The 18,384-nt window shown below is 41.5% G+C and overlaps 1 protein-coding gene across 3 annotated transcripts; it reads left to right on the top strand.

The window, feature by feature from the left end:
• The first annotated feature begins 401 nt into the window (after positions 1-401).
• On the top strand, positions 402-14,769 carry CLTA (clathrin light chain A). Of its 3 annotated transcripts, XM_066569819.1 has the most exons (7): positions 402-664; positions 7,096-7,133; positions 9,000-9,117; positions 10,465-10,576; positions 11,982-12,035; positions 13,233-13,268; positions 14,326-14,769. In XM_066569819.1, exons 1-7 carry the CDS (start codon positions 463-465, stop codon positions 14,495-14,497), a joined length of 732 nt encoding a protein of 243 aa, XP_066425916.1. In that variant the 5' UTR covers positions 402-462; the 3' UTR covers positions 14,498-14,769. The 3 variants fall into 3 exon arrangements, with proteins under 3 accessions (XP_066425916.1, XP_066425917.1, XP_066425918.1); XM_066569820.1 differs by lacking the exon at positions 13,233-13,268; XM_066569821.1 differs by lacking the exons at positions 11,982-12,035; positions 13,233-13,268.
• Positions 14,770-18,384: the final 3,615 nt, after the last annotated feature.

Raw genomic sequence — 18,384 nt, forward strand, 5'->3', positions numbered from 1 at the left:
CAGAGAGAAGACACCCAATAACACGAAAGATGTTTGACACAACCGATGTTTTGGACGTATTCTGGGGGTTCGAATTTGTCTCCAAGTTGTCGATGGACTCGTGTCTTGTCCCAGCGGAGCGCCTGTGCTTTGGCAGGCTGGCAGAGGCGACTCTGGACCGGCTACAGCCTGAAGGAGCGGATCCCGATGGAGCGGATCCCAATGGAGCGGAGCCCGCCGGTGCCACCCGGCTCTCCGGGCACGGGGGCCGCGCTCCGCCCCGCCCCGCCCACCCGCTGCTCTCTGGGCACTGATTGGCTCGCGTTCCGCAGGCCCCGCCACGGCCGCTCGCTGATTGGGCGGAGCCGGCGATGCTCGCCGCTCATTGGCGCAGGCGGGGGGATCCCGCCCTTTCCGCGCTGCTGCCCGGCGTAGGCGCGGTGCGGAGCCGCAGCTGCTTGTCCGCCTTCACCCCTGGCCGACATGGAGCTCTTCAGTGCCCAGCAGCCGCAGCAGCCACCCGCTGGGAACGGGATGCCCGACGGTGGCGAGGAGGATCCCGCCGCCGCTTTCCTGGCGCAGCAGGAGAACGAGATCGCGGGCATCGAGAACGACGAGGGCTACGGCATCCTGGAGAACGGCGAGGTGCCCGAGGCGCTGCAGGGTCCCGAGGGCCTCGGCGCGGGTACGCCCTGCGGGGGCCGCGGGTGGGGCGGGGGCTGAGGGGTCCCGGGTCCCCTCGTCCCTCGGGGCGGCGCGGCCGGGCGGGGGCGGCGCCGGCGGGACCCTCGCTGTGCCCCGAGCGGGGCCCGCTGCCCGGGGCTGGTCCGAGGGTGGGTCGGGGCCGTCCTGGGTGCGCTGCGCCGCAAGGTGAGCTACCTCCCTGCTCCCAGGTTGTAGTTTGTATCACCTGAAGATGCCTAAGCCGTGCCTGTGTCCTAATGAGAACGGTGCTCATCTCGTCTAATCCAGGCGCCTGTCTGAAGGAAGGCTTCTGAAAGCTGAATAAATCCGCCACTTGCATTTCTGGCTTCAGCGGGGGTGATCTTAGTCTTAAAGCATAAGAGGAGTTAAGCTAATGTTTAATTTTACTAAACCTTTAGCCTTTGTTCCTTGGTAACCTTTGTACTGAATGTAGCAAGCCCGACACTGCAGAACCCGCGTTTGGAGAAGGGTGGGAACTGAGTGTTGAGAAGTATGGATTATAGTCTAATGGTGGCTAAAGCAGCCCAAAATAAACACTTCTCCTTTTGAAAAGTTTTAACCGAAGCCCGAGTGGAAAGGGGTTGATGTTGCAACACTCTCAGAAGACTTTGCTTCTACTTATCACCAGGGCCAAATACATACTGGAGACATATTTGCTCTCATGTGACTTCCCTTTGTCACTGCAGTAGGATGCCACTCTCCTTCAGACTGAGTTGAATAAATGCTCCCCAGTTCATTGTTGGAACATCTTTAGAATTAAGTCTTCATTTTGCAACCTGATATCAGATATTACTGAGGTATCTTATGTATGAGGGGGCACGTTTGTAGTATTTCAGTCAATAAAGCTCATCTAGATAAACTGCGTAATGGAGACCTTCCAGTGCTTATCTGGAGGTAGCACTGCTCTTAACGTCAGCTCACTCATAAGTTCCAAAATATATGGATTACATACTCCTGAAAAAAAAGGTATTTACTGGGGACTATTTTGTTCCAGTACAAGAACTTGAGGATAATTGTTATCAGAACACCATCCTGTTTTGGTACCATACATAATTTGACTTCCGTATTCTATGTATAGTGCAGAAACAGACACAATGGTCACTTCCCTTCTTACTTTCAGAAGCCTTAAACAAACATCATGCCTTACATGGGCTTTATGTTCCAAACAGACTCTGGAACATTCAAGTGAAAACTATTGTAGTTGAAAAAAAAAATCTATCATTGACCTTGCCCACAATATACTAGAACAACTAGAAGAGTATGTTCTCTACATACATGTAATGATGACTATTGCAAAGTGTTTCCTTGTCAAAAAGTTGATTTGTTTAATGCTTCTAGATTAGTTTCTTATTAAGAAGTAGTTCTTAAACTGCCTTTTAAGCACTTTTTCTGAAGTCATGTAAGTTGACTTGTCATAAAATGCAAAAGGATTATTGGAGAACTTTAGGAATAAGTTAATAAAATAATAAATATGATAATATGATCCAAGGATCTGGGAACCCTAGGCAGGAACTGTATGTCATTTTGCTTCCTTTTATGCCCTGGGATTGCATTTATGCTCTGGCCTGTTAAATAGGCATGGTAGACGATGCTTGTGGACTTGTGGTGGCCCTGTTTTTTAACAGAATATTGATCTCTGTTGACTGTCAGAGCCTGTACTTGCTCGCTCCATGTTAAAAAGAACAGACTTCAGCCATGCAAAATGTACTGGTTCAGGCATGGTGACAAATGATCTAATGACTTCTTTTGCCATTTGTGTTAGACATTTCTTATCATCTGATCAGTACCTTAATAAATATCAGACAGTTGTAGTCTCTGGCATATTAGCTCATTAAACTCTTCTGTAATTGAGTAGGTGAATGCAAATTTCTCCTTGAAACAATGCAATTTCTTATGTAAATCCTTAAGCATAATGACCAGGGATTTGTGGATTTACTTTTTTTAACCATAACCTTTCTTGAACTCCTTATTTACAGGTCTCTTGGATAAGTTCTTTATAAACACTGGGCCAAAACTAATAACTTGGGCAGCTCTCAACTGAAGTTTGAAGATCTTAACTTCAGATACAGTCACAAGCAGTCATCAACTTCTTGAAATAACAGTTTTAAGAATCATAGTTTCTCATCAACAGTCTTTCACTTTCAGTCTCTTGGTAAATAGTTAGACAAATACATAGACAGAAGTGAGCTTCATGAATTGTAAATATCATCATTGGGAATTCTGTTAATTGTCGTAGTGGTGGATACTGGGTGAGTATGGTGGGAATGGCGGAATGCTGCCAGGCTCGTGTGTCTCACACAGTATCATTTCATGTTGCCATGATCAGGGTTGGAATACTGATCCAGGCCTGATCCGGTAGGCTATTCATTATGTAAATAGCTATGCCATTCAAGCTGCCTGAGCATGCAAAAACCTAATCTTATTTCCCTTGGAAGGTGAAGCATAATCCCTGCTCCAGAAAGCAGAGAGTACTGTATAAATCAAGTAATGCAATGCTGTTGCTTAGGTATGGGTAACATGATATCTTAGGACATTTATTTTTCAGTGATGAATCAATGTCCATGTATTTGCAGTGAGATTCTCTCAATAGTGCGTCTTGAGGTTGTATTGGTTCAAGAGCAAGAGAGAGAGAGAGTTCGAGGGGAAATGTGTGGTTTCTACATCCTGTATGCCAATACAAATCATCCTGGCAGTTTGGCAAGTAGCTTCTTATGGGCAATTTCATTCAAAGACGAGCAGTTATATATGTTGAAAATCATGCAAATACACAATTTTAACGTAGGCTGACTAGTCTCAGACATTGCTTTTACATTTTCACGCCTGTAAGTTTTATATGAACTTGACTGAACTATGTTTCTCTTATCTTCGAAAGATGTTCGTGAGCCTCTAGCAATTAAGAAAATTAATTGTGTCTGGTGGTTTCTCTAGGTATTTCATTCAATAGCCTTTCAGGAGCTGAGTATCAATTTGCTTCAAAATTGTTTAGGAAAGAATTGATTCCTCCTGTCTCTGTAGTTAGCACCACAAACAGAAAGAGTTCTTGTCTGGCTGTTGATTTTTTCTTAATTGTTTGAACAGCCATTGATCTGGGTTTTGCTATGCAATCAGCGTCTGAGGCTTCAGAGCCCCATAAGACAGCACTGATAAAGGTATGAGAAAGGAATGGTATCTGTCTAGCTTGTGTTAGTAATGCTGCATTATTACGAAGTCAGGACAGAAAAATCTTTTTTCGTTTTGTTTTGTTTTCAAGAGAATACTAGTGGAAATGTACAGAAGGTGGAAATTACAGAAGCTGTTAGATTGGAAAATTATAGAAGCTGTTACAGCACAGTGTTATTGCAGATGTGTTTTAATTCTAGCCTATTGATTATATCGAAAATGAGGGAACTCATGGGTTTTGATAGGACAGCAGATTAAACTTAAACACTGGAAAGAAGCACTCTTCCTGAGCTGCTTGTCTTTGTTTTGCACATAGGCATGAGGATGAGTTATGGCTAGAAAAATTATTTCTTCTCCAGGTTCTTTCATAACTATGTAAACAAAAGTCTTGTAAATGATCCTTCTTTCTTATCATGTTATGGGTTAGAGGTAGGTAAAATTAAAGCATGACTGTGCCTAAAAGAAAAAAGGATGGTAAACTAGACCTTGAGTGGTGAAGTTACTTAACCTGATGTCAGAATATATTAAACTTTATGTTCTTCTGTTCTTTAACTAGAGCTGCTAACCTATTGAAAGTAGCAGCACTTAGAGTACTTACTGTTTAAAAGAGATGCTGCAGGTAACTCATAAAAAATACTTCTATTTTAAAAGAGTGTGAGAAAAATGTTTCAGTGTACTGCAAAGCCCTGCCTCTAATGTTTCAGGTAACAGTCCACTTTTGCATTGAGAATAAGACTTTAGAGAGGCTGGTGAACAAGGCTAAGCTAACTTCCTTTCAGGCCAAGTGATCCTGAGCGGTAATAATTATAGTAGCAGCCTTCAGAATAGTTAATCATCATTGTGATAAATCTCTGAGGCCATATATTGACTTCTAGGACAGAAGTGACAAAATGCTTTTTGTATTTATCTTCAAACTCCCCAGCCTTTTCTTTTGTAAGCTGTAGTAAATGTGGAGGGCATTAATGCTAGCTTTCTATTTCTGGCAAGCTTGGGTGTTGTATCTCCTGGGAATGCAAGGCAGCTGATATGACTTATCCTCTCCAGACTCTTTCACACTCTAAAAGGTATCTGTGTTGCTGTATGAATGTTCATTATTACCATGCTGTCAGCATGTGTTGCAGAACTGTAGATGTTTATATGTTTATATGTGTTCATTGCAACAGTGCCTTAAAAGTAAAAGTTTATCTTAAGTTCAAAAGCAAACAACAAGGAGTGTGGATCATTGGTAACTGAGATGGTTCTAAATATGTGGATTTTAACTTCAGGAGATACAATACTATGATAGAATTGGGTGGACTCTGAAGCCAGTAGAGGAGTCTCGTTGTTTATGGCTGCTGAAAATGTTATGATGGCACTAGCAGTATTTAGGCTTTTTCTGTGGGAAGCTTATGAAATTGCATGTTTCTGTGAACAGAAAAATCTGATACACAACTAGCATTGGTTACTGACGTGAAGGCTGGCAGACAGACAGTTTTTCTGTACTTTATACTTAATTATACAAGCGTGAAGACTGGAGAGCTGAAATGAAGGAATGTTTGACTATTGGTATTGTTGCAGTTAGCACACTTGTATTGGCATATGACAGCATGCTGGTACATTTCTGTTTCCTCTTCTGCTTGTGATTAGCTCAGTCAGCATGCTGACTCTGCAGCTTAATTGCAAGTTCTAGGGAGCTCAGAACAGATGGGAAATTTGTTCTAATACTGCTAATACTTTTAACTTGGGTGCCCTCTGGAAACACTTAGTTCAATTTCTGTTAGTGGCTGTTTCTGTGCAGAACAAAAATGGCCCTTAGGCAAACCTATGTGTTTCATCTTAGGCACAGCCTTAAACAATGATGTTGTTCCTTTTGCCTGCCAGCCTGAGTAGTGAAGACTGTAATGAATGTTTTTTGGTGTGACAAGAAAAACATATTATCACTGTTCTTGGAAGCATCCTCAAGATTTATGAGCCCTCTCACCCAGCTGGTGACTGTAGTCTTTTTAAAGGCCTCCTGTACCTTCCAGAGGAGTAGCAATCCAACAAAGTAGCAACCATCTCTCAGTTATGGGAGTCTAGTTATACAATATAGTTTCTCATAACTGAAAAGCTATTTTTTCTTAATTGAGTCTTCCCCTGCAAAAGTTATTAACTATGTCCTTGGGGACTAGTATTCTCCAACTTAACTGCCATTCTTGAACTAATGAATTTACAGTCCTCTACATAACACAGTTTATGATTGCTCTTCAGTTCACTGATAAAGGAGTATGAAGAAATTCCTGTGTGCCATTCACTAGAACTATGAAACTGGTGCATACCTAGCTGCAAACAAGAGGACACAGCAGCATAACTTGCATAGTTTTAGGTCAGTCAGCTATCTGTTTTTAAGACGGTGGTGCAAAATAACGTGATTTTTCTGCTTACTTTTTGGTATAGTCACTTCTTTCACTGAGGGTTGTGGACACACTTTTGTGTGATAGATTTATCCATGGTGATATGAGAGTAACATGAGTACTTGGTATAGCACGCTGACAGATGTTATGTAGCGCTGCTCCAGAGAGATGCCCTGCTGATACTTAGCAGTTTCTGAAAATCTTGGTGTATTTTGTATAGTCCAGAGTTTTAAATAGTTTCAAAAACTTAAAGGTTTGACTCACACCTGGTATTTGTTCCCTACGGCTGTGTTGCCACTGTCACTTCAGAGATAATAATGCTGCAACTGAATTAGGAGCTATCAAGCATGTCATCACAGATGGTAGCAGAAAGGTGACTTTCCTAGGAATGTCAGCTTTATCTCTGAGCTAATTAGGAGATAACAACAGTAGGATAAGAATTACCAATTGTTGGCTGCAGCATTGTTAATCTTCCAGGTAGACACTAAAAAACTGGTAGTCATCCTTCTTAACTTAAGAACAGATGTATAGTAGTCAGCTTCTAAGAGAGGGATGACAAAGTGTTAGTAGCTTTAGAACACAGTCTGTAGCAGATTCTCAGCAGTATCAGCTCTGCTTTTTGTGTTGTTAAAAGCAGGATCTCATGATGAAGAAATGACCTTGTATTTCTGGTTCTGCAGAACAGTGGCTCACTTGGTTTTTCATGCCTGTCCAGAAAAGTGCAGGAAGAAGGAAGTGTCCCTGCAGGGTATCAAGTAACATTCCCTTTCACAACTTCCACATTACCTACTTTAGTAAAGCTTTCCATACAAGTTACAGAAATCAGTAAATCTGGCTGTTCTGTCTTTCTCAAATGACTAAACAAGTCACCTCTTTACAGATGCCGTTGATGGAGTGGCTAACGGGCATGTCTATCAGGTAAGATAGAAGTATTCTGTACTTAGAATGTGCTGTTCTACTGTGAGAACTTTACCTTAATGTAGACTAATACTTCCTATTTCTTGTCTTTAAAGTAAATTTGTCTCGTATCTGAGGAGGGTCTTCTGTACTGGTAGCTCATCTCGTGGAGTTGTCAGTCTTCCTAATTATGCCTGTCCTCTGAACTTAGAGGCCACATAAAACAGCAGTTCATTTTGAAATGTGGCTTAACAGTATATAAGCACTGTAAAGCAGACTGTTAGGCTCAGTGATATGACTTTACATTGACTTACACTGGCTGCTAAGCTGAAAGTGTGCTCTGATTACCTAGTTTAAAGTAGAGTTTTCAGATTTGCTTGCTCTTTAAAGATAATTCATGCATCATAGTTGTCTTATTATCAAAATAGTCTTACAAGGAACGGACTGAAAACATTATACATTTCTTAGTGACATGAAGATGCATGAAATTAAGCTTCTGGCTAAAAAGCTCAATCACAGTATGAAAGCATGTTAGACAGCCATGATAATGACAAAAGAAGGAGATACCTGCTTAATTGGTGTCAGGGAAGAAGGAGGCACGCTAAGGCAATCACTTTGTCGTAACTGAATTTCACGGCATGGTCATTGCCTGGTGTCACAGTTGACTCGTTAGCCTGATTAAATGAATGCTTGGGAAAGAAGCAACTTAAGTGATGTACTTCTCCTTAGAGTTTTAAGTGAATGCTGAGCTTTGTGGAGACAAACAGCTTTCACTGCTGCTGACATTCTTATATCCTCAGCATTACTGTGAGATTGATGGGACAACCTGTATTTCACAGGCCCTTTGCTCTTCCTTGTACAAGAGAAGGTAGATTTCCCTTTTTAGGTACCTTGATTTTGTGTTTGAAATTCTAAGAGATCAGTTGCTTTGGCTGACAGAGCTTCCTCTTAATCAGAAAGAAGAGACTGAATGGGCTATACATAACTTCGGTTTTAGCTACCTGTAACTAGCTGGCCCTGCAGCTGCCCAGTTTATTTTGCTTTGGATGAAATGTGAAGCCTGGTGGTGTTGCACCAGCCTAGTGTCTTCTCTTTGCATTGTTCCTTCATTGAGGGCTACAAGAAGTCCAGAGAGGGGCAAGCCAAATCTGTGGTCAGCTGCAGTCGACCTGGTACTCATAGGAGTGGTATTCCTTAACTCTGCTAGGGGTAGGATGAAGCAATAAAAGTCATTAAACTTAGAGTATCTTCTGTAGCAAATACCACAATATTCATTAGCTTTGTAAATCTGGTGTATTAATGTTAGCCCTATTCATTTTGAGTCTTTGAGATGTTACATTGTGAAAAGGATGCTAGTACTCTCACTGTTCTGATGATTAAATATTAAAATGCCTCTTGGGTTATAAGCTGCATACAGCAATCCAAATTTTGTAATGTGATATGCAGATGTCTCTTGAAGTAGACAAATAAGCTGCAAAGAATGTTTTGTACTGCTGTGCACAAAACCATAAAGAAAATTATTTCACAACAAATATTTAAGGTGAGATGAACTCAGAGAATATATGGCCTGCAACTGTGTAGTGAGGTGCTAGGGATTGTCTTCTGCATTCTGCAGGCTTAGTGCTCTGGCACTAAGTGTTTGTGGCACTTGTATTTCCAGTTGTGTTGAATCTTTGATCCCTGATTTCCGGAGGAATCTCTGTGTTAATTTCCTTTGATTCTGCTGTGATTTGTAGCAAGATGTTTTTAATGGTGGAAATGTGTTACAACATCAAATGAATGTGTTATTGGCTCAGTTCAAATAGAGTATAATTTTATATAGCTGGCAGGCAGTTATCCGAAATCACTTGTTCTACACAAATGACTTTACTGTTCCTTTCCTCCAAGGAGAGTAATGGTCCCACGGACTGCTATGCTGCCATCTCCCAAGTAGATCGACTGCAGTCAGAACCAGAAAGTATTCGTAAGTGGAGAGAGGAGCAAAAGGAGCGTCTGGAGCAACTTGGTAAGCGTGGTATTTGTTGAGTAACCTAATGTCAGCTCCTCTCAGGCTGAGAGGTGGGGGTGTTCTACCTGGAGAAGAGAAGGCTCTGGGGTCACCTTAGAGCAGCCCTCCAGTACCTAAAGGGGCCCTACAGAAAAACTGGAGGGGGAATTTTTACAAGAGAGCATTGTGTAGTTTACAAGGAGGAATGGCTTTAAACAGAAAGAGGGTAGATTTGGATTACTCATTAGGAAAAAAATTCTTTGTGGTGAGGGTGGTCAGGCACTGGCACAGGCTGCCCAGAGAAGCTGAGAATGCTCCATCCCGGGCTGAATGGGGTTTTTGAGCAGTCTGGTCTAATGAAAGGTGTCTCTGCCCACAGCAGAGGAGGTGTAACTAGATGATCTTAAAGGCGACTTCCAAATCAAGCCATTCTATGATTCTTAAGCAATAGAATTCTGAACCATAGCAGTGCTTCTTCAGAGTCTTAACATGCTTCCTGGATGAGTCTTCTAGTAAGCAGACTTAAGACTGGTGTGGGAGTCAGCAAGCAAGTGGCTCTCTCAACCTTTACTTAGAGATGAGCTGACAGAAAATGAAAAGCTTTTTTAAGCTTTGGTGGTAATAAATACTACAGGCATTAGTAGTTTATTTCAAAGGATAAAGATTATTCATTTTGTAATAGCTGAGGCCATCTTTTGTCACATGGATCTTAATCTAATAACTAAATTAAGAAAATAATGGATTATTAATTAAACTAAATACAGCTATCAAATGCAGTGGTACCTACCCATGGACAGTGTCTAAGAGACTACAAACTGATGTGCTTCCCACTTACATGGTGGAGGAGCCTTTGCTTGAAATTGTTAGGACAAGACCTTCTGTAAGATGTAATTCTGGATAAAGCTGACAGTTCACTCCTCTTTTGTATTAGTTACAGCAGGTGAGGTTGTCCTGAACTGTGGGCTGTGTGTAAAAGTATGTGGAGTGCCAGGTTCCTTCACTTTGTCTAAGCATAGAGGTTTTACTAAGGTTTGTTCTAGCACTGGCATAGCAAGGTGTCTGTTTCTGGTTTGAGCAGTTTGCAGACCAACAGATTGACTGAATCTGAGCTACTCTGCAAAGTGCCTATCCTAAACTGAAGTGGACTGTCCCAGTTACGCAGGACAGGAGTTCTGTTCAGCTAATCCTTTGAATGTTTGTAGTATTTAGAGTTCTCCTAAGACTAAATCAGGAAATCTCCTAACCCTTACCTGAGTTGGTGAAGCAAGTGTCTGCACTAGAGTGCACCCTGAACCATAAGTTGAAATGTTTGTGAGATGCATTTGAATACAAACGTGACTGACAAAGCAATTCTTAAATCTTCAGATGCAAACTCACGAAAGCAGGAAGCAGAATGGAAAGAGAAAGCAATAAAAGAGTTGGAAGAGTGGTATGCAAGGCAAGATGAAAAGCTCGAGAAAACAAAAGCCAGTAACAGGTAAAGTTTTTCCAGTCATCAGGGGAGTTATGGTTCTAGTTATGAAAATAATTAGGAAGCGAGGTGAGAATACTTCTTCTGTGTCCTAAGGCAATAGTCCTTCAGATCATTAAACACTCCTACGACCTACGTTTTTAAGTTTTCTTAGATAATCTAGATTAAATATCCAGGAAGCATTAAGATGATGATCAGGTATTACTGAAGATTCCTTAGGACACGAAGCTTTAACATGGCCAGAAAATATTTTATTCTACCCACTTCTTGTCATGCTCCCAGCTGCACAGGCCTTCAATGTCTGCAGTTACCTACCCTGAGACTAGCATTCTTACTTGCTTACTTTAGAACATATGGAAATGGCATTCTAGTTAATCTTTGCTACAGGTAATTTCATTAAATATCTTAAAATCTTTTGCTGCTCTTTTTGGAAGCAGTTCAGAAATTACATGACTCAGTTCTACTAGTGAAAAACTAAATGCTGATTGTGTCTGTAGTGGTTTGAATTGTCTAATTATGGGTCCTGTGGTAGAAAGTGATGACTTGGTTGCTGGAATAGTAAGCTCTTACACTTTCTTAGAAGTTCCCTGTGGAATTTTGACTTCAAGGTACATGACGGTAAAAGTGATAGAACTGACTTAATGCCTCTTAAATCTCTACTTCTTTCTAGGTAATCATCAAGACTGCTTTATATTTTGGGAACTCACAGGGTTCAAAACTGCTGTTCGAAACTGCTGTTTTGTTAGTTTTGTTTTATTTTGTTAGTTTATTTTTTTGAAATACTGCTTTTCTTATCAAAATAGCCATCAGGTTTGTCTTTATTAAATAAAGTCCTAGCTAGACTACTCTTCTTTCTAAAGGAAGAAAGGAGGCCTACACTGCCTTCAGAATTATGGATTTGCCACTTCCATAACATTCACTGAGGAATTCACCACCTTTTGGTTGAGTGAAGAAAGGGAAACAGGATTAGTACTGTCCTAGTTGGTGGCCAGAGTTCATAATACCCTCATGGCTTTATTATGGCCAGTGTTTGAGTGCAGGATACGGAGTCTGGAGCAGGGCACATTAAACAGGTGTTGCACAGAAGTGTTTGGCATTCTCATCACCCTGGTGAGATCTCTTGCCTGCTGGTAGTTTCTGTCCTCTGTGAGTAGTCTAATGCTAACATTGGGGCTCTAGTCCTCAACTAGCTGATCTAAACTTCTAGGATGTGGAAGAATTTCTGTGTTGCCCCTCTGACCAATGCTTAATTGATCCATTCCATGTGGTAACTGCTTTCCTGTTACCGTAAGTCTAGGTGATGCAAGGTTAATATGCTTGTTAAAACTGCCTCCAGCTGTGTTCCGTACTTCTCATCCTTATCTCTTTTCTCCTGCCTGCTTGCCTGCCTGTTGGACTACTTGCTACCTAGGGTGGCAGATGAAGCTTTCTACAAACAACCCTTCGCTGACGTGATTGGTTATGTGTATGTTGCTTAACTACTAATTCTGCTTGCTAGTCTACACGATAATAAGCAGGATCAAAAATAGTGCTGAATGTCTGAAGGTGCCTTCTGAATATTTACTTTTTGGACCACTTCTGGTCTGCAGTATTAAGTGCAGTTCTCCTGTATGCAGTGCACAAATCCTAGCACTTTCAGATTAAGTCATGTAGTGTACATAGCCCTGGAATTATGGTAATGACTGGAGTACTCTTTAGACCTAAGGGTTTACAGTTGTTTCCAGGCCAGTGAACATTGCTTAGCAAGATGCTTTGCTGGGTTAGTGCCTGCAGTTTCACATGGGTGCAGGGTTAGTGCCTGCAGTTTCACATGGGTGCTGTATTTAGTCCTTCCACAGAGAAGCAGTGTTTAATTCTGTAATAGGCAGTGACCACCTGCTTTGCCTACATATCTGAAAAATATTCAAGCAATGCTTGCACATAAAGGTTCACAGGGAAGCCAAGGAAGGTGGAAGGGAATTGTCTGACATGAATCAAGGCAGAAAATGTGCATGCATGTAGAAATAGGAGGCTATTAGAGAACAGATAGAAAGTACAAGAAGGTGGCATTGAGAAATCAGAGTAAACTGCTGGGAAGACATTTAGGAGTAGTGTAGATGTTTTGCCAGCCTAATAGGTCAGTGAAAATAGAGCTGGGACTTTCAAGCCCCAGTGAGTATGCTAGTTTCTGAGGGGTAGAAGGATTGCAATGTTCATTGGCTTGTTCATGTATTTTAATTTCTTCCCTTAATTTGTAGACTTGAATTGAAAGATGGACATGTCACAGATTCTAAGGTGACACCTTTAGAAGGTGTATTGGTGAGCCGTGTTCTGGCTTTGAGTGCATTAATATTGAAGATTTGGTGTGAAATTGACAGCTAACTGTAGGTAGATGTAAACCAAGACTTGTGAAATGATGGATTTACAGGTGGTGTTTAACTTTTCTGAAATTTCCTGGAGTTGATTTTGTTAGATTTTTACAATAAAACCATTATTGTTATATGTCCAATGCAAATGTGCAGTGTAAGTGCTGCATAATAAAACTGGCTGCCTGTTTCCTGAATGTAGGCTAAGCTACTAGTGCATGTTCAGCCAGCTAATCATCTGCATTAAACTCATTCTCATTTTCTATATCTGACTTAAACTTTCTCTCCTTGTTTCTTTTCTTCTCTTCACCTTTAAGCACAAACATAAATCATCCTTGCTACAGCCTAGAACAGTTAAGTAAAAAAATCTTCACTGCCCTTTAAAAGTGTCATGTCACATAAAGTAGCAGTGTTGTAGTGATCCTTGTCTTCAGTGGTGTCTGTAACCTTATCATCCTTGTGAATAGTGCTGAACCCTCATGGGAGAGTCATTTTCACTGCTTTCTCTGTACTGCTTGTTGGAGTAGATGGATTTGGTTTGATCTCTTGATGCTTACTGCTTCTGCACTCAGGCAGCTACCAGGGCCCCACATCATGTAAACTAGATGCTGGAGTGCTATCCCTGCATTGAAGCAATGCTATTGGCAGCATAGAAAAGCCAAAATAATACAGCTGGGAAGCCACTGTACATAATGTACAGTGTACATAATGTGCATAATGTACAAAGCCTTCTTAGAGTCTCCTTAGGGTGAGAGCAGGGGAAATCCATTTGTTCTGTGAGGTGACCTCAAACAAGTAATCTCCTCTGCCAAGATACGCTGTAGTTTATTGCATTCACAAGCATGGGATTCTGACTTAAATTCCTTATGATTCATGCTGCTTCACTACAGCATTGGGAATCATCAGCAGATAGTTTTATGATGGCCTATAGGCCTTGGGGCTGATTTAAATCCTCAAACAGAATTTGTTTAAGACATGCTTGCAGGCAGTTGTAAATTTCCAGTTGGCAAATGTCCAGTATAAGCCATCATGCAGCAGAGGCTTAACTATTTAAGACCTGGGCTTTCTCCATAAATAAAATGCCTACAAAAGAAGTACCTTACTTCCTGGAAGCTTGTGTGGTTACACCTTAGGCAAAGACTCAATACGTATTCTTAAAACCAAACACCTGTATTCCAACATTTTACACAATCCTCTGCAATCCTCTGCACTGCTTGTGCATAGCATACTACTGCAGTCTACTTTCATCTCCAGGATTGGGGCAGTGGGAGCTTACGTGGCCATAATGTCCACAAGCAGCTGTCAGGTCACATTTCTTATGAAACATGCTGAAAGAAACTGCATCCTTCAAGAGGGAAGGAGTTCGTTACATGCTGGGCATTAACACAAGGTGCATTGCATTGCTTTTAGGGCAGCTGAAGAAGCCTTTGTGAATGATGCAGAAGAAGTTTTTCCTGGCACTGAGTGGGAACGTGTGGCTCAGCTCTGTGACTTTAATCCCAAGTCTAGTAAGCAGGCAAAAGATGTGTCCCGCATGCGTTCAGTCCTCATCTCGCTCAAGCAGGCTCCACTGGTTCGCTGAAGCAAAGCACAATGGAGACACTACAAATGCAATATCTTAACCTTACTCAGAGAAGCTATGTTTGCAGTAATTTGATTTATTGTTTCAATGTGTATTTTTGGACCACATCATGGTGTATCTAGAGCTGATCATCGTTTGATTGCATGTTCTTCCTGATGTTTCCTTTCTGTGTCTGAAATGGGAGAACCTCCAAAACTGTAGTCTCTGTGCTGTTGTGCACCGAGGTGTCACTTCCTACATTACTGATATTAAAGATCTGTTAAACAGCAAAATGTGTTGACTTTGGATGAATTGAGAAGGTTTCCTGGTTGTTTTTGACAGAGGGTGTTTGAATTAAGTGTGAGTAAACATTTCTCTTGATTGCTAGTGATTTCACCTTGCTGGTGAATGTCCAGCCAGCAGTGCTTCTGGTCTGTGCAAGGCTGTCCTCCTTGTTTCTTTAAGCTTTCTTAAAACTCTTGAGAGCTTTAGTTGAAAAACTTCTCCACTATCCAATTTGTCACACTAGACAGTAGCTCAAGAAAACTTAAACAGCAGGCTTGTTAAGGGGCTTATCTTGTTCCAGTGGGACTGAGGACGCTGCCTTCTGCAGGTAAGTAGTTGTGTATAATTTTCTGCTGTCACTCTGGCTGTCTATCTGAGGCTCAACACAAAGGAGAGGGCACTGCAGTTAAGACCTTTGGTATTCTACTGCTTATTGTGTTCCACTAGGTTTTCAGTCAATCAAAGATCTGTGGTGCAGAGGCTGTTTGGATGTTTTTGAACTGTGTGCTTGTCCTCCCTGACCTTTGCAGACACTTCCTCCCACTAGGGTGGTGAACTGGAGAGTTGGAGAGTAAGAGAAGGGAAGACTTCCTCTTACTGCTGCTCATCTCTAGGTTGGACCTCTGTCTGCCAAGGTGGTTGAATCAGAAACAAAGTGATCTAGAAAATCTGTGTTCTGCTTCCTTTGCTCACCGAGCAGTCACAGGGGCTGTATTCTAGCCTTGCTCTGTTAAACCTTACCTTAGCTGTCTATCTTCTAAAACTAATCTGTTCAATCTCCTATGTTATTCCACCATGTTTATCAAAGACACAGTATTTTAACTACTGTGTAGCATAATTGCTTTAATACCTTTTATGTACAAGCTGGAAGGTTAGTCCAGGTAGTTTGAAAAGGGCTGCAGATAAAGACTATGATGGACCAAAGCTCAGAATGTTACTGCACAGCAGCTGTGTCCCTTTGGTGGGTAAGGTAGTCAATAAATGGTTTCCAGTTGGACTGCAGTAGTTAAGCTGTACCTTACTGTTGTCTGTAATGGCTGTACCTACTCTCATGTTTGCAAGTGTATTCACACACTACTGATGGGTGGTGATGAGAATGATAGTACACTACAAGTTTGAAAGCTTGATTCCATGGAAGATTAGGGCAAGAAGGTATCTTCTGAACTGCACAAGGGCATGGCAGGTGAGTCCCAACAGGACTGAAGCACAGAGCAAGTCCATAGAATGCTGATAATCATTCCTAGCCTTGTCTAGTTACGTATTCACCTTGACCGAAAATTTCCTTTTTGCTGCACATTCAAAAGCTCTGAAAACAAAAGTGTTCAAAATGAGCTGATAATTTAATAAAGAAAAGTTCACTACATTAAGTATACAGTCTTTAAAGTGTTATTATTCATATTAAATATGAATTTAAGAAAATTTGAAAGATCAACAGGTTAGAGGGGTTCCTGCACACTGAATGATGGTATGTATTGACCACTACATTTTCCTATCTTACAGAATATTTTATCTGGCTGTGAATGTGGCTTAGAGCTGCAATCCAAGAAAATGGGCAAAGACTTGAATTCAAGGCCAAAGCAATGTTACAGAAGTTAAAGCAGTATTCTATATGCCAGGTTTGCAGAGCTTAAGAATGTGTTTGCAGATTTTTGACATATTTCATCCTGCTGGAACACTTAAAATGCAGCTCTGTGGGTTCTGATTACTTCCAGTAACTCTGGTGCAGAGATTACCTCTTCTGCCTTAATTTTACATTCAAGTATGCTAGCTCACTGTCTCCTTTATCAGTGCTGTCACAAAATCATAGACTGGCTGTGGTTGGAAGGGACCTCTAGAGGTCATGTGGTTCAACTCCTCAACCAGAACCACGTTGAGCCTGTTGCCCATGACCATATCCAGACAGCTTCTGAAGATCTGCAAGAAGTGAAATTCTACTTCCTCTCTGGGTAACCTCTGCCAGTGCTTGGATACCTGTACAGTAAAGAAGTGTTTCTGATGTTCAGATGGAGTCTCCTGTGTTTCAGTCTGTGCCCAGTGTCTCCTGTCATGGCACAAATGAAAGGAGCCCATCTTTGCGCTCTAGTTTCAGGTATTTATATACATTGGTAACATTCCCCTAAGCCTTCTCGTTTCCAGATTGAACAGTTCCAGCTCTCAGCCCTTCCTCACAGGAGAAATGCTGTAGTTGCTTTATAATCTTTGTGGCTCTTTGTGGAGCTCTTTCTGGTGTGCTTATGTCTCTCGTGTACTGGGGAGCTCAAAACCAAACACAGCACTCCTGGAGTCAGGACATTTTCTGTGCCTGAGAATTGTTTTATGTACTTAGACCTTGAGACAGAGCAAAGGAATTCTCAGGTTTATTTGGGAAAAATCAACTCCCTTGTCTGTGTTTCTAAACATTGACTTGTTTTTTTCAGAGGTCAGTATCTGTCACTTTCTTTTGTAACTTCATGTGACAGTATTGTGCTACACCTCTGGCCTCCTGTGCATGCTCAATCCTGTTTACTGGCTTTAACTTCCCACTGTTGCTGCTTATCTCCATAGCATTAGTCAGAGGAATCTGGAAAAAAACTTGGACGCTTCCTATCCTGCAGATATAATCCTAGCTGCATGTGTGTGAAGATCTCATGCAGTATTGAGAGAGAAGCTGTGGACCCTTGCTGAATACGTCCTGGTATAGAGCTTGCTTTGTTTAGCTTCTGATCAGGTGGCAGCCAGCAGCCAAGCAGTCTGAAGTTACAATGAGCATTTGTAAAGAAGAAGGGGGATGGAGAGGTCATGGGTTCATTGGAAAGCAGGGAGCCTGGAAACAACAGCACTATGCATTCATCCTCTTAGCTTGTGGAACATGGTTAAGTTTTAAGCAGCCATAAAAAATCATGGTCCAGCTTATCTTTTTTCCTGCTGGGTTTTTTTTTTTTTTTTTCCTTGAGCAGCCAGTTAAGAGGCAATCATAGATTACTGGCTTGTGTATCAGAATGGACAACATGGGTGTCTACAGTCATTGCCAAGAGGATTCCCCCAGCAGTACTTGTCATGCAGGCAAGTTCCTTTGCAGAACTGTGTGCTGTGGAACTAGTTCTAATCCAGATATAATTACCTGGAATGGTCCAATGGGTGTACAGCCCAGGCGTTTTATACTTACCTACTGCCAGTGGTATCGTCATGGCATTTGAAATCAACACAGTGATCAGATTTCACTGAATCCAAGTGTAAAATTTGTCTGCACCTTACTCTGTGTTGTGTTTTTTTAATACAAAATTGCCATTGATAATACATGCAAGTTTTTGACAATTTTGTTACAATTAAATGGAAGAAGGACAGTGCTTTAAGAGCACCAGAAAATGAATGAATTTGTTATTTCCAAGTGTCTGGGTGGCATATCAAAGATTCACAATACTGAATAACTAAACTTGATGGTATGGGCTATTCTAAAGGACACTGGGCCAGCAACAAGTAAGCACACTGCTGCAGATACTCTGTGAACATCTGATGTTTGCTCCTTCTGGGACTGGATACAACAGGGGGCTAATATCCATAAAATCTCTGATCCACATTCAAGTACCTGAAGTTCAAAGGATGCTTCTGAACAGAGAAAGAAGTAGAGACAAACAAAACCACTA

Source organism: Molothrus aeneus, chromosome Z (genome assembly GCF_037042795.1).
Source record: "Molothrus aeneus isolate 106 chromosome Z, BPBGC_Maene_1.0, whole genome shotgun sequence".
In the NCBI taxonomy this organism is placed as follows: Eukaryota; Metazoa; Chordata; class Aves; order Passeriformes; family Icteridae; genus Molothrus; species Molothrus aeneus.

Excerpts from the sequence above, each read along its gene's own strand:
- CLTA (XM_066569819.1), top strand. The coding sequence starts at position 463 with ATGGAGCTCTTCAGTGCCCAGCAGCCGCAGCAGCCACCCGCTGGGAAC. Across the intron at positions 7,134-8,999 it reads CTAACGGGCATGTCTATCAG|GAGAGTAATGGTCCCACGGA; the intron begins GTAAGATAGAAG and ends CTTTCCTCCAAG. Across the intron at positions 10,577-11,981 it reads AAAACAAAAGCCAGTAACAG|GGTGGCAGATGAAGCTTTCT; the intron begins GTAAAGTTTTTC and ends CTTGCTACCTAG.